The following is a 14,644-nucleotide window of genomic DNA, read 5'->3' on the forward strand; positions in this document are numbered from 1 at the left end:
TTCCACCCTGTAGTCAGAAAGACCTTAAAGCTACCACCGCTGGAAGCACATTCTGAATACCCTGGATATAGATTTTCCTTCGGAGCCTCCAGACAGAGGTCAGAACCTAATACATGAAACATAGAACAGGGCTCTGGTGTGAGATAGAGGCAGGTTCCAGCACCAGCTCTGACATTCTGAATTTCTGATCTCTCTGAGTTTCTACATTTTGGATGTAAGATGAAGTCATGATGCCCAGACTCCAAGAGACGGAGGAAAGTGTACTAGATATTGTATTGAGATGCTTACTTGTGTACTTTTTATGTAGAAATACCAAGCTCATTCACATGGAGAAAACACAGTTCTGCGTGCACACTGTTCATGGAATTCTGCTCTGAGAGAGAGCTAGAAGAAAGAAGAAGCACACGAATCTATTCCTAATAATGGAGTTGACCTCTTCAGAAGCAGTAACATCCTCTAGGTAAGTTACTGTACCTTCTTCTGGGTATTGTAGTATACTTTAGATGGACTCTGCTCCAGAGACTAAACTCAGTTGTTGAGATCACGAGAAGAGAAGTAAACTCAAACTTAGTCTTCTCTTGCAGATATAAAAGCACCATCCATGTAGGTTCATAGGACTATACTGCCATAATCTCACCTTGGGCATTCTCTCTCATAAACTTCTGCCCTTGTCTGAACACCACAGACCAGCTGTGTTGTTTGTCCCTGGAACAGTGCTAGGCTCACAGTAAGAACAAATACCAAAGGCACAGTAGGCATATTAAATGTTTGCTTCAGTATGATGCCATGTTTGGGAGCAGACCTTGAGTTCTCACTAAAGTCAACTAAAGAAAGTTCATGAGCAGCTGCTTTGGGGATGCTAATCATGGGCTGAAAGATTACAGATCAGAATTCTTTACCGATCTGAATTTACTCACTCTGACTGTCCAGGAGAAGTCCTGCACCTCAGAAGGATACTCAGTCATTCAACAGGTACCTGTAACGCACCTGCTATGTAATGAGGGTTGGCATACATCAGAGAGAAGAGGACAGGGAAGGTGTGCCAGAGTCCTGGTACTTGGCAGCTGCTGGCAATGAGGAGGCTCCTAGAGACAGATACGGGTAGATCCAGTCATTCCCAATCTCCCAGACCTCAAGGTAGGCATTAATATACTCCTGAACACAGTATACTCCTTACATCAATGCCTCTTTTTTTTTTTCTATTTTTCGGAGCTGGGGACCGAACCCAGGGCCTTGTGCTTGCTAGGCAAGCGCTCTACCACTGAGCTAAATCCCCAACCCCACATCAATGCCTCTTTAATCTGTTCTTGTTAGCCTGTTTGAGCTCCTTACTCTCTGGAAGATTTGTTATGTCCATGCCCTATAGCTAGCAACATAGCTTTTCTCATACTTATCCCCAAAACAGTCTTCATGGAAGCCTTTTCTGGCCTCTAGTCAAGGGAGTCCTTTAATATTATTTCTCTTCTTCATACTTATCACAATCTTTAAAAAAGATTTACTTAGTTATTATATATAAGTCCATTGTAGCTGTCTTCAGATACACCAGAAGAGGACATCAGATCTCATTATAAATGTTTGTGAGCCACCATGTAGTTGCTGGGATTTAAACTCAGGACCTCTGGAGGGGCAGTCAGTGCTCTTAATCACTGAGCCATCTCTCCAGCCCCTAGGTATCACAATCTTATATGTAGTTGGTTCACATCTACCCTGTGATTGAGATAGTGTTTTACTCACAGAGATCCCTTGGAGTCTGCCAGAGCAGAAACTGAATCCAAGTTTGTTGACTTGGCTTAGATTCTTTTGCATCCTGAGTAAGACTTTCTATATCCTTCCTCAGTTTACCTACCCCCTCTTCTCTCAGAATAGATTGAGGAGAAGAAACTCCACATGTATTGTCACTAGAGATGTTGAGAATCAAAGCATGGGTTCTGGTAGTTCCAACAAGCTGTGCTTGGAAACTAATTCTAGATAGATCAATTACGTAGACAATGGTCATAGTGAAAATAGAAAAGAATTTTTTTCAATGTCGCAACATTAAGCTGAGGGACAGTGAAGTCCATTATCTCCCAAGTTCTCTTCAGGGCTCTGACATAGGGTTTAGGTTTAACTAGAGGACATTACTAAGCAATCTTGGGTCCTAGTCATCATCTCTACCTTCAGTCTCTCTGGCAGAGTGGTCTGACAAGTTGTCATAGCTGTATAAAAATCTCCCTCCCTGTCTGGTACCACTTCACTCTTTTCCTTCCTTCCAACTTGTGTGTGTGTGTGTGTGTGTGTGTGTGTGTGTGTGTGTGTGTGTGTGCGTGCGTGCGTGCGTGCATGCTTCCATTGTTTAAATGGTCTGGTAGTCAAAGGGAAGATCATTTGTGTCTCTTTCCAATATATTCATTCCTTCCAGGATGGTTTCACTGGACGCTGTGCATGCTGCCTCAGAGCACTATCTATGTGCTGTGGACCTAGACTTGTCCTGATATGAACCCAAACAGCACATGAATCAGCTCAGGTGTCAGCTTCACTAGTAGCCCAGAATGTTTTGCTTGGACTTGGTGCCCATCCCATTGTGTGTGATTTCCCTCATCTTCAGCTCCCCAAGGAGAGATGAGGGTCTGAAAGAAACCTATAGATGCGCCAGAGTGTTCTGTAAATATGTCTCACATGCTTGAGTATGGGCATATCTGTGGGAAACTACCTGGTTATTAAAGAGAAGCTTTGAAACAAGTATCTACTTGTAGGGAAGAGCCAGCCACTGATACACCAATTTCTTTCTGATTCCTATTGGGATGGCCTGAAACAAACACCTCTGATGTCAGGACTGCCCTGAAGGACTTTGCAGCTCTCTCTTTCCTGGATTTCCGTATTGACTGTCAACTAGCAGTAGGTGCTAGAGATTTAGAGGTCCTCACCTGACTGATTGGAAAATAAGCTGGGCCGGGGTTAGTGAAAGAGGAGGTAGTTAGAAATCTTAATCAGGGGTCTAGGCAAGATGCAGTCATTTAATGGATTTTATATAAAAGTGATAGGCTCATACTCCAGCTGTGAAAAGATGCCTTTTGTGAGGTTGAGGTCAGTAACCACAAGAAAGCTTAAGATTTGTGCAGTTGCGCGGACAATGTAGGTTGCCTGGCCAAATGAGCTAGTAGAATCCAGAACACGGAGCTCACAATGCAAAAGTGGGAGATGAGTGGCCGGGCGGTGTACGCCTTTCATCCCAGCACTTGGGAGGAAGAGGCAGGTCAGCCTGGTCTACAGAGTGAGCTCTAGGGCAGCCAAGGCTACACAGAGAAATCCTGTTTCGAAACAAACAGAAAGAGGGGAGACAAGCGAAACTCTAGACGATTTTAAGTGCTCCAGATAGAATACACATATGAGGCCAGGTCTGCTGCACAAAACCCGCAGGTTGGCGTCCAGAGGCGGGGGAACCGGCTAGCCTAGAAGTTGGGGAACATGTTTCCGCCCGGATGCAAAATAGCGGACCGGAAGGGAGAAAACGGAAGTGTATCATTTAGGCGGGGCTACACGGATCTGCCCGCGAAGTTCCAATCAGCAGACTGCGGAGCACGCGGGGGTCGGCGTCTTTACAATTGATTGACTTCGGATTTTGCAAGGCACCCCCACCGAGACAAGTGAGCTGAGAGTCACTTGCCAGTTTTATCTGAGTGGATGGAGGTCATAGACCACGCTCTCGCCAGTTCTGAACCGGCCGTGGTGCATTCTGGGACCGGGGGCTCTTGTTCCCAGTAGTGTCTAGCTAGAGGCGCCTCCCTGGGAATAGTTCCTAGACAGCGGATAGACTTTCGCCTGTCATTGGACATGGAGGTCTGGAGAAGTTTAGTGACTTGCGGAGGGCTGCACAGATAAACATATCATGATTGTTCTTTGTTAACTTGTTTAGTTGGTTGGTTTTGCGAGACAGTGTCTCTGTGTAGTCCTGGCTGTCCTGAAACTTGCTCTGCAAAACAGACTGGTGAGAACTCAGAGAACCAGCTGTCTCCTGAGTGCTGGGAACAAAGGCATGAGCACTACGCCCCACCTGTTTAACTACTTTATTTACATTTGGGTGCCCACCTGGACCGAATGGTGCCCCGCTCCGATCTTAAGAGCATCAAAGGCTGGAGGCACTTCACGCTTCTGTATTCGGGTCCAGGCCACGAGGTTCTTAGTCACATTCTTTTTGAAGAGTTGCAGGTAGAGTGCTGACATAGTGCTTGTTCAGACACCTTGTTTTGATAACTAGATTGGTTTTGTTTTGTTTTGCTTTGCTTTTCAGTCTAGGATGGAATTGTGTGAGTCAGGAAATCAACTTTACATCTCTAAGCTCCTTTTTATTTTTCGAGACAGGGTCTACATAGCCCTGGCTGTCCTGGAACCCACTGGATGTGCTGGCTTCGAACTTAAGAGATCCCCCTGCCTTTGCCTCCTGAGTGTTGGAATTAAAGGCACATGCCACCATGATGGGCTCCAAGCTCCTTTTGATAGGGAAATAACAGATTTTCTGACCCCACAGGAACAGCTTCTTAAAATAATTGGTGCAACGGTCTGTGACTACAAAGGCTTTTCTTCTTGTCTGTGTTGTAGGGAATTCCTGCAGAGAGAAACCTGGTGCCACATGCTGCCAGCACTTAACCTGGAGCGGCTGAAACACTGAGATGTTCAGAGGGGTTTCTCTGACAGACCCAAACAGCCTGCATCTTGGCCTACCACCGTGTCTTCCTCAGTATAGGCTGATATGCCCAGGGTAGTCCTGAATGGTGTGACAGTGGATTTCCCTTTCCAGCCCTACCCATGCCAGCAGGAATATATGACCAAGGTGCTAGAATGTCTCCAGAAGGTAAAGCTACAAAGCCCAAGACATTAACCTAGGGAGGGGACAATGAGGGACACCAAACCCCTACGCCCTACCCTTATCCATTCCAGACAGGGTCTGTCTGCATTCTTTGGTTGGAGACTATAACAAGTGAACGAAGGAGATCATTCTAGAGAGTGATAGCTTTGAGAATGTGTTGCTGTCCTTCCTGTGTAGATGGTGTTTGTGTTAAGTATATTGGATAAGGAATAGGTATCATTTGGGCCCTGGAATTCCATTTCCATTCAGAGGAGCAGGAATATCCAGCTTTCACTGTTTTGGGAAAATGTTTTGGAATGTTTTAAAACGAAACTTTGATTTATTTTATTTTTGAGACAGGATTTAACTTTTAGCCTAGCTGTCTAGATAAGCCAGGCTAGCTTCCAGCTCACAGAGATCTGTCTCTGCCTTCAGAATGCTAGGGTTAAAGGCATGTATCACTGTGGCTGACTTTGTGTTTGAGCCTTGAAAAAAGTCTTTAAATCTTAGGGGGTGTGGAGCACTTAGCTTTCTACTGAGTTTCTTGAGGTGCCCTCTTGTGTTTGAATCACCTTTTTCTCAAATGTCTTGTCCAGGCTTCCATCTGATACCTGGGAAAGAGGACAGTAAATTGTTTAAATATGGTGCATGCCTGTATCCGGAATTGTAGAATAATTTTTTGTCTTGAGACTTGGCCCCTAATTAGTCATCTGATTATTTATATTAAGCTGAAATATTCTGTCAGATTTGGAGTAATGTTGTGAAATTATTTTGCCAATGAGGGCAGTCTTTGTTTTCTGAGATGGTCTCTTTACTTAGCCCTGGCTGTTCCACAACTTACTATGTAGATCAGCCTGGCCTTAAACTCACAGATATCTGCTTGCCTCTGCATACCACTATACTTGGCTAGTGAGGACAGCTTAACTTATGGCTTTTAGGGGAAAAGTGGAAAATGTCATGAACTAATTTTGTGGGCTGTGCATCTCGAAGCCATCTGACTTCTCTTCTGTTTCTCCACACCCCTTGCCTTTTCCTTGTTGCTGACTCCATTTTAGAAAGTGAATGGCATCCTCGAGAGCCCCACTGGCACTGGGAAGACGCTATGCCTCCTCTGCACTACATTGGCCTGGCGGGAACATCTCCGAGATGCCGTTTCTTCCCTAAAGATTGCTGAGAGAGTTCAAGGGGAACTCTTTGCCAGTCGGACCTTGTCATCCTGGAGGAGTGCTGCTGATGCCAATGGAGACTCAATAGGTGACTCTTCTCTCCCCACTCTCACCCCCATCTCTTCTGGCCTCATGTGGAGATGGGAGGGAAGGGATAGAACCTGTGACAGGGCCAGTTCATCCAGGCTTTCCCTGTTCCTGGAGCAGAATTTAAGTAAGGAGAATTTTGTATCAATAGTTCTCACCATTTTTTTCCCTAGAATGAGGGTGCCACAGAAACCCACAATATCTAGAGTCAGGTTTGTAGATGTCTACAGGGCTGAGTTATCTCAGTGCTACACGTATGAATAGGCATGAGGATATGCCTCACCGCTACTCCCTTTCCTTATACTTGTGCAGATTGCTACACAGATATCCCAAAGATCATCTATGCTTCTAGAACTCACTCACAGCTAACTCAGGTCATCGGTGAGCTTCGGAATACTTCCTACCGGTATGTCACACTTCAAAGATTATCTGGGTAATGGTCTTGGTTTGGAGCTGTACCAGAGCCTGCCGAATGTATGTGTGTAGTATGTGGGAGGTGAGGACTGGTTGGTTTTGATATCCGTTACTGTGAGAAAGCAGCTTTGAACTTTGAACTTATGGCCGTCCTCGAACCCTGGGTTTCTTGCTTAGCTATCATGCTGCCTGTGGTCGGGGTCAGCTCTGGCTCCTCAAGGCAGCTACTTTGCTCGTGATGGAAGAAGAGTCCACCTTTAGCGAGAATCCAGCGGAGTCTTGATGTCTCACTAGGGCTCCCATGTGGAAGAACTTGGACAGTAGGTTGCCTTGTCCATGTTTTCTTGTCATATCTGCCACATTCTAGCCTTTTCATTTCCTCCGTTCCCTAAGTTTTCTGTGTGCTCCTGTTTGTTTCCAGATGGCTCGTGCTGCTAGGCCACGCTGTAGTCTGCATGTTCTGAGGCGGCTCCTCCTTGACATCTTCCGTCCTTTCTTTTGTCAGGCCCAAGGTGTGTGTGCTGGGCTCCCGGGAGCAGCTGTGTATTCATCCCGAAGTGAAGAAGCAAGAGAGTAACCACATGCAGGTGGGCTTTTGGACACCTGACCTCCTGGGTTCTGGTTGGATGGTACCTGGTTGTTGGGGCCTTAGGGCTGGGGGTGGCCCATTTCCCAGCCACTCGAGGTGAGCACTCTCTGCATTTCCTCTTACAGATCAGTTTGTGCCGTAAGAAGGTGGCAAGTCGCTCCTGTCATTTCTACAACAATGTGGAAGGTGAGACCAACTTCGTCAAGCCATCCCTGATGGCTGCTGCACAGTTCGGGTGAAGCCTGTGTCGTCTTCTAGATCAGTAGTAGCACCACAACCTACCTGCTTTACCCCGTGGGACAGAGCATGGCTATGTATTTGGGTGGTGTCTTTTGATCCTGAGGGGTTTCCTCGCTGTTAATAGATGGAGAAGAGCTCGTGCATTCCAAAAGCAGTCAGGAATGGCTCTCAACATTGGGCAGGCTGCCTGTTCAAACAGGGTTCACGTTGAGAACCTACTTTCCCATTGGCCCTGGTCTATTCCTGACAGAGTGGCCTTGGACAAGTTTCCCTAAGAACTTGAATGCGGGTGTCATTACTTGCAGCTGGGAGTTGAACACACCTGTCTTCCTCTGAGTTTACTGCATCCCTCTTTTTCATTTGCTGCCTTATGACAAGAACAGCTTCCAGTGTTGTGTCCCTCAGTGTTTTCTGTAACCTCAGGGTCATACATGTGTCTAACTGGCTGAATGGCCGGGGGCGTCATCCTCTTTCAGATTAGAGTTCCTCTGTTTTCTACCCTAGGGTTGAGACTGAGATTTCTATGTAGTGTAGGAGAGTTCAGGCAATGTAGCCCTGGATCTCTTGTAAGGCTTTGATGGTCTGAGGGTCGACATCATTGCCTGTTGCCCAGGGCCCTAGCAGTGACGCTTTTGCATCTGTTGCTGGTCAGGCCAGAAGCCTAAGCTCAGGGGAGAGAGTCTCTCAGCACCCAGCATCTTTGTTCCCAGCCTGCTAGAAGGATATGATGTGACATGGCTCTGTGGTGGGCACATCAGCTCTGTTTCTTCTTGCTTTATTGTCTGGTCTGGTGATACTGACAACTCTTAGCTGTCTCTGTGTGTGATCGTCCAGGCCTTAGATGTAGATTTGTACCTGCACCAGCCCTCAGGTCTCTCTAATATGGATATTGTGAATGTGGGCCTGGTGACCAGTTTGAAAACTCCACGATTAGAGTTGTCATTCCCTGTCCTTGTTAGCTTCCTAGTGTGGGACTTCGTTTCACTTAAATAAGCCGCACTTGGCGGCAAAACACAGGGATACTAGGCTGTGTTTCTTCCTTGCCACTTGGGTGCCATCTGCTCACAAGCCACTTGGGAGGCGAGATGCAGCCTGAGATAGGGATCCCAGCCTGTGTTTCTCTGGACAGATGCTGTGGCATCAAAATACCGGGCTGGGGGTGCAATAATCCCAGGAAGGGGGGATTTGGCTTAGCTCCAAGTGAGTGCCATGGGTATGGAGAGACTTCTCAGGGAGACGTAGGTGAGACAGAAGCTCAGGAAAGGATACAATACAAGTTGAACTGGGTAGGCTCTGCGTTCATGCCCTGCTGTGGCTTTCGAGGTACCAGCTCTCCTTTTGGTGCCAACCTGGGTCCATTGGTTGGTAGACAGCTAGGACGACTGGTATGACTCTTTATGCTGTGAACCATGATGAAAGCTGTGAGTCTGGGCTGCTTGGCTCAACTCCACCTCCAGAGGCTGGGTGTTATGGCCTCTCTTGTCCTGCTTTTAGATGTCCAGGGGTCGACAGGCTGCTTAGGACCCTAGGGGATATTGGCACTTTACACTAGTACCTGTCTCTCACGTGCAGAGCAGAGCTCCCTTGAGATCACTTCAGGTTGTGGTCTCTCCTGGGGACCTGGTCCACTTGGTAAGGAATCTCTCTGGTAAGTCCAGAGGGAGTAGAATGCCATGTTAGCTGCCTCATAGCTCTTCTGTTTGGGGTGTCTCTTGGGGTCTTTGGATACTCAAATGGACCCTAAGTATCTGTGTGTACTTCTATCTTACCTGCAGAGAAAAGCCTGGAGCAAGAGCTGGCTACCCCCATCTTGGATATTGAGGACCTTGTGAAGAACGGAAGCAAACACAAGTGAGACCTTCTCCCAGTGAGGCCATGGCTATTTTGTCCTTCCTTGATAGACTCTCATCCTATGAGAAGCACAATACATTTACTTTTCTCTTTATGAAACTAACAGTGTGAAAAACTGAAACAGTTTTGAGGAATATAAGGTGAAAACTATGAAATCAGCTCTGTCCTGTTCTTTACTTCACCTCAGGATGACCATTGTGAGGTGTCTGCATGGAGAGGCTCGGTTTTGTTTGTGCTCATCCTCCAAGTGCTCTCTGGGTTTGTGTACCATGGACGACTGACTTTCCTTATGTGTATGTGAAGCTTAGCTCCCTTCTGAGGATAGTAAATCTATAGGTTTTTATTTGTTTTCTTTATTCGGGACAGAGTCTCATATAGCCCGGCTGACTTCAAGGTTTGCTGTGTAACTGAAAATGACCATGAAATGTTATCCTCTTTGCCTCCACCTCCCACGTACATCTATGACTTACAGTTCTGTAGACTGAAGTGGTTATGAGGAAAGCTTGAATGGCTAAGGCTGTATGTAGTTCTTGCCTGATTTGCGTGAGGCTGTGGTCCATTCCCAGTACTGCAGAAAAGAACGACAGATTGAGACTTGAGACTTGAGACTTTGTTATACCAAGGAGAAAACAAGCTACTTATCTACCTACCTATCTACCTACCTTTCTTCCCTCCCTCCCTACTCCCTCCTTCCCTCCCTTTCTCCTTTCTCCTTTCTTTTTCCTTCCTTCCTTCCTTCCTTCCTCCTTCCTTCCTTCCTTCCTTCCTTCCTTCCTTCCTTCCTTCTTTCTTTCTTTCTTTCTTTCTTTCTTTCTTTCTTTCTTTCTTTCTTTCTTTCTTTCTTTCTTTCTTTCTTTCTTGTATTTCTATGTTTTTTGTTTCTCATAACCTGTACCCAAGAATGGGACTGGCTTTGTTTGTTTCTTTTTCAAGACAGTGTTTCTCTGAGTAACCACCCTGGGGGGTTGGGGATTTAGCTCAGTGGTAGAGCACTTGCCTAGTGAGCGCAAGGCACTGGGTTCAGTCCCCAGCTCTGAAAAAAAGAAAAAAAAAAAAAAAAAAAAAGTAGACTCTGAGTAACCATCCTGGCTGTCCTGGAATTCAATCTGTAGACCAAGCTAACCTCTGCTTTCCAAGTGCTTAGGATTAAAACTGTGTGCCACTACCACCTAACAGGATTTTGTTTTTGTTTTTATGAAGGGTGTTTTGGAATTTTTTTTTTTTTTTAAAGGCAGGGAGGGTCTCATGTAACACAGGCTGGCTTTGAGCTCACTGTGGCCAAGATGACCATGAATCCTCCCACCCCTTTTAAAAAATCTTTGTGTATGTATGTATGGTATGTATGTGGGTGTACAGATGTACGCCATATGAGGCAGTCAGAGGACAACCTTGAGTGTTGGTTCTTGCTTTCTACCTTAAGATAGAATCTCTTTTCTCACTGAGAATGCTAGGCTAACTTGTCTGAGAACTTACAAGAATTCTGTCTCTGCTTCCCACCTCTCTGATATTACAGTGTCTGGCTTTATATGGATTTTGGGGACCTGGACTGTGTTCTTCATGCTTCTATGGAAAGCACTTTACTCACTGAGCTCTATCTGTATAGATGACCTTGAACTGGTCTTTTGCTCTCAGTGTTTGGATGCTGTGGTGGTAGCTGCACCAGCAGGTCTGGTTTATATGGTTGTGGGGATTGAGCCAAGGGCTTTGTACATGCTAGGCAAACGTTCAGCTGAGTGACATTCTCAGACTGTTATTACTTGGGTATATATGTATGGATGGTTGGTTGGTGTGGATGTCAGAAGACAGCTTTGTGGAGTTGGTTCTCTCCTTCCAACTTTATATGGATTCTAGGAGTCGAACTGAGAATATCCCTGAGATATTTCCCTGACCCCATAAAGTTTTGGAGTTGGGTTTTTGTTTGTTTGTTTTTTGAAACAGGGTCTTACTGTGTAGTCCTAGGTGACCCAGAACTCATTTTTTTTTTTTTTTTTTTCGGAGCTGGGGACCGAACCCAGGGCCTAGTGCTTGCTAGGCAAGCGCTCTACCACTGAGCTAAATCCCCAACCCCCAGAACTCATTTTTAAGATCAGGCTGGCCTGATCAGAGATCTACTTACTTCTCACTCCTACTTGCTGTGAATAAAGGTGTACACCACCAAGCACAGCACCCATCAGGTGTGAAGACAGACGATAACTTCACATAGTGAAAAACTCACATGGGCTGCCCTTTTATTCCATGTACCAAAATCTTTGAAGCTCTGTGTACAGAATGAGAGGTTCCTCCTTTACCAGAGGGCATAATGACTCATGTAATGGTTGTATCTTTTGGATACCCCTGTGAAGGGACTTACAGGTCTTCTGTCTTTTCCCCCAGAGTGTGCCCATACTACCTCTCTCGAAACCTGAAGCAGCAAGCTGATATCATCTTTATGCCATACAATTACTTGTTGGATGCTAAGGTGAGAAGCTGATGACTGACTACTGGTGTCCAGAGTTGTCCCTGGGCTTTGGAGGGCCACCTGAACCTTTGTTTATTAGGTCCTCAGAGAGAAAACGTGGGCAAGAGGCCTCTTTTCCATCATTGATTAGGCTGAAAACCTGTCCAGATGCAGTTGTGAGTAGTCCAGAGCTATGGGTTCTTTAATCTGAGCAACTAGGCAGGCTGAGCAGAATGAGAAGAACCTGGATTGTTAGCCTTACCCAGTGCTTGCTGTTGGTCCTGATGATCCAGCTCTGCTACTTCAAATCAGATCACAGGAAGTACCGAGGCGACCCAGGACTTGAGCATTTTTTGTCCTCCCTGATGTTTATCTGGCTGTCTTTTTGTTTCATTTAACATAGCTAGAGTCTTTTTTCTTAACATTTTTAAATTACATATTTAGTGTGTGTGTGCATGTGCATGAAGGCATGCACACTATGTTTGTAGAAATCAGGATAATTTGGAGGAGTTAACTTTCCCTGCTAACACATGAGTCCCAGAGACTGAGCTGAGGCTTTCAGACTTGATAGCAAGTGTCTACCCACTGATCCTTGCTGGGCCAATAGCTGGCTTTTTTATTTTAAACATAGGGTCAAATGTATCTCAGGTTGCCCTCTAGCCTGCCATGTAGCTGAAGATGACCTTCCTAAGGGCTACAATTGTAGGTATGTACCAGTAGATATGTTTTATGTAGTGTTGGGTATAAAACCCAAGGCTTCATGCGTGTTAGGCAAGCACTCTACCAACATTCTTGGCTTCTACAGCTGTCCACATGGACAAATTCAGTAACTTCTGGTGCCAGTAATAACCTGGTGGGCATCTTTTGCTTCTACTCCCTATGGTAAATATATATCAAGAACTTAAGAGTGTGGAGGTGTTACTTAGCCATCTCTTACAGAGCTTGATTTTAGTGTCTGGAGTTGGGGGAGTAGATAGCAGGAGATGCTGTTGAATGGCAGATGGAGGGCGGAGATAACTGGGGTGGACAGAAAGAAGGCCTCAGTGGATCTGGCGAAGACAAGACATGTACCTTTACCTGCTGAGCCATCTTGTTGGCCCCTAGTTGGCAGTTAGTCAGCACTAACCACTACTGTACTGTATTATTAAGTTATTGTGGCGTACACATCAGAGGAATTCCATGGAGAGTGAATTTTTGCAGTTTTTATGTTTTTCAAACCGTGGTGCTGGAATAGGTGGCTATAGACTTGGAAGAATGAGCCTTGGTCTTTCTCACTGCAAATCTGAATGCAAAGGCTGGAACTGAAAAGTTTTTGAATAGTGTCTCTGTGTATCCTAGTCTATCCTGAAGTCATTCCTCCTGTCTCTGCTTGCCTGCTGAGTGTGACACTGCCTGGCTTGAGGGTGAGGATTCTTTTTTTTTTTTTTTTGGTTCTTTTTTTCGGAGCTGGGGACCGAACCCAGGGCCTTGCGCTTCCCAGGCAAGCGCTCTACCACTGAGCTAAATCCCCAACCCCGAGGGTGAGGATTCTTTTTTTTTTTTTTTTTTTTTTTCCGGAGCTGGGGACCGAACCCAGGGCCTTGTGCTCGCTAGGCAAGCGCTCTACCACTGAGCTAAATCCCCAACCCCGAGGGTGAGGATTCTTATTTCATACTAATTCCCATATTGTTAATTATAAAGGAAAGTTAGTCTTAGCAGGATGGTGGTGGTGCACGCCTTTAATCCCAGTACTAGGGAGGCAGAGGCAGGCCTGGTCTACAAGAGGAGTTCCAAGACTGCCAGGGCTACACAGAGATACCCTGTCTTGAAAAACAAAACAAGTTATACTTACATCAAAATTTCAAGCTCAGACTCTTTTAAAAGAATTAGGAAAATTAAGGTTTTATTATTTTGTTTTGAGATAGGGTCTCACTGTGTAGCCCTGGCTGGCCTGAACTCAGAGAAATTTGTCTGCCTTTGTCTCCTGAAATAAAGGTGTGTGCTATCATACTCTGAGAGAAGGTTAGTATAAACTCTAAGTCAGTTTTTCCTTTCAACTGTATTAGGTTTTATTTTTTCTTTTTGGTTTTGGTTTTTCGAGACAAGGTTTCGAAACCACTTTGTAGACTAGGCTGGCCTCCAGCTGACAGAGATCCACCTGTCTCTGACTCCCCGGTGCTGGGTTTAAAGACATGCGCCGTCACAACTGGCTTTATCAACTAAGTTTAAAGGAAAATTGTAAAGTACTAATTTATTTGTGTATGAGTGTATGTATGTATGAGCCATTGTGCATATGAAGAGGTTAGAGGACAACTTACAATGCTGGTTCTCTCCTTCCATAATGTAGTTCTCAGAGATTGAACTCAAGGCTTGGGTGTTATATGCCTTACCTTCTAAGACATCTTGATGTTCCCACTGTTAGTCAGAAAAAAAAATTTTTGGCATTAATCCTAGTTGAGAATGGTGTGTATATTTATTTTTTCAAGATATATGTATGTATACACATACACACACAAATACTAGGGTCAAACTTTATTTTCTATTATTGAACGTGCTATGTGGAAAAGTAAGTGATTTAGTCATTCATGCCTTGCAAATTTCCTTGCTAATGTGCTTATTAAAGTTATAGTATGTCAGAGTTCCAGTGCTAATTTAAACTGTGCATATATTTGCTCTTTGTTTTATCAAAAAAATAGAATATGCAGCTATAAATATTTCAAAGTCAATAAAAACTTCAAAAAAAGTTTTTAAAAAATTGAAACAGGCAAGTTGTCGAAAAATGAGGAAATGCTGTAGCTTTTCAAAGGACCTGGACCTACAAAGAGACTTTCAGAATTAAACAGTCCAGCTCACTACTAAGAAACCTGAAGCCTTCTGAAGTTACAGAATCGCCACTTCTGTCTGTGGGAAGGTATTTAACAGCTTTAGTCAAAAGGTCAATTTAGACCCAAAAAATTGGTTAATTATACTGCATTCTGATGGAAATGGCTGAAATTAAAGAGACTTAAGGAATTCTTAGAGAATTAAAGGTCTCTGAACTTAGCCCATTGGTAGAGCAC

General features: G+C 45.0%; 1 protein-coding gene across 14 annotated transcripts in view; it reads left to right on the plus strand.

The window, feature by feature from the left end:
• Window positions 1-14,644, plus strand: part of Rtel1 (regulator of telomere elongation helicase 1) — a 64,549-nt gene that overhangs the window by 26,138 nt on the left and 23,767 nt on the right. For 8 of the 14 annotated variants that reach the window (XR_010064670.1, XR_010064671.1, XM_006235772.5 and 5 more), the window contains exons 1-8: window positions 3,466-3,623; window positions 4,576-4,828; window positions 5,878-6,076; window positions 6,388-6,481; window positions 6,995-7,076; window positions 7,204-7,264; window positions 9,094-9,169; window positions 11,543-11,627. Coding sequence is in view for 12 of the 14 variants with exons in the window: in XM_006235772.5 (XP_006235834.1) it covers window positions 4,727-4,828; window positions 5,878-6,076; window positions 6,388-6,481; window positions 6,995-7,076; window positions 7,204-7,264; window positions 9,094-9,169; window positions 11,543-11,627 (699 nt within the window). In the remaining 2 variants the exon portion in view is untranslated. Of the gene's footprint in view, window positions 1-307; window positions 461-3,465; window positions 3,624-3,705; window positions 3,817-4,575; window positions 4,829-5,877; window positions 6,077-6,387; window positions 6,482-6,791; window positions 6,810-6,994; window positions 7,077-7,203; window positions 7,265-9,093; window positions 9,186-11,542; window positions 11,628-14,644 lie in introns of those variants that run through there. The other 6 variants (XM_063284242.1, XM_006235773.5, NM_001191857.1 and 3 more) reach the window with 5 other exon arrangements.

Source organism: Rattus norvegicus, chromosome 3 (assembly GCF_036323735.1).
Source record: "Rattus norvegicus strain BN/NHsdMcwi chromosome 3, GRCr8, whole genome shotgun sequence".
NCBI lineage: Eukaryota > Metazoa > Chordata > Mammalia > Rodentia > Muridae > Rattus > Rattus norvegicus.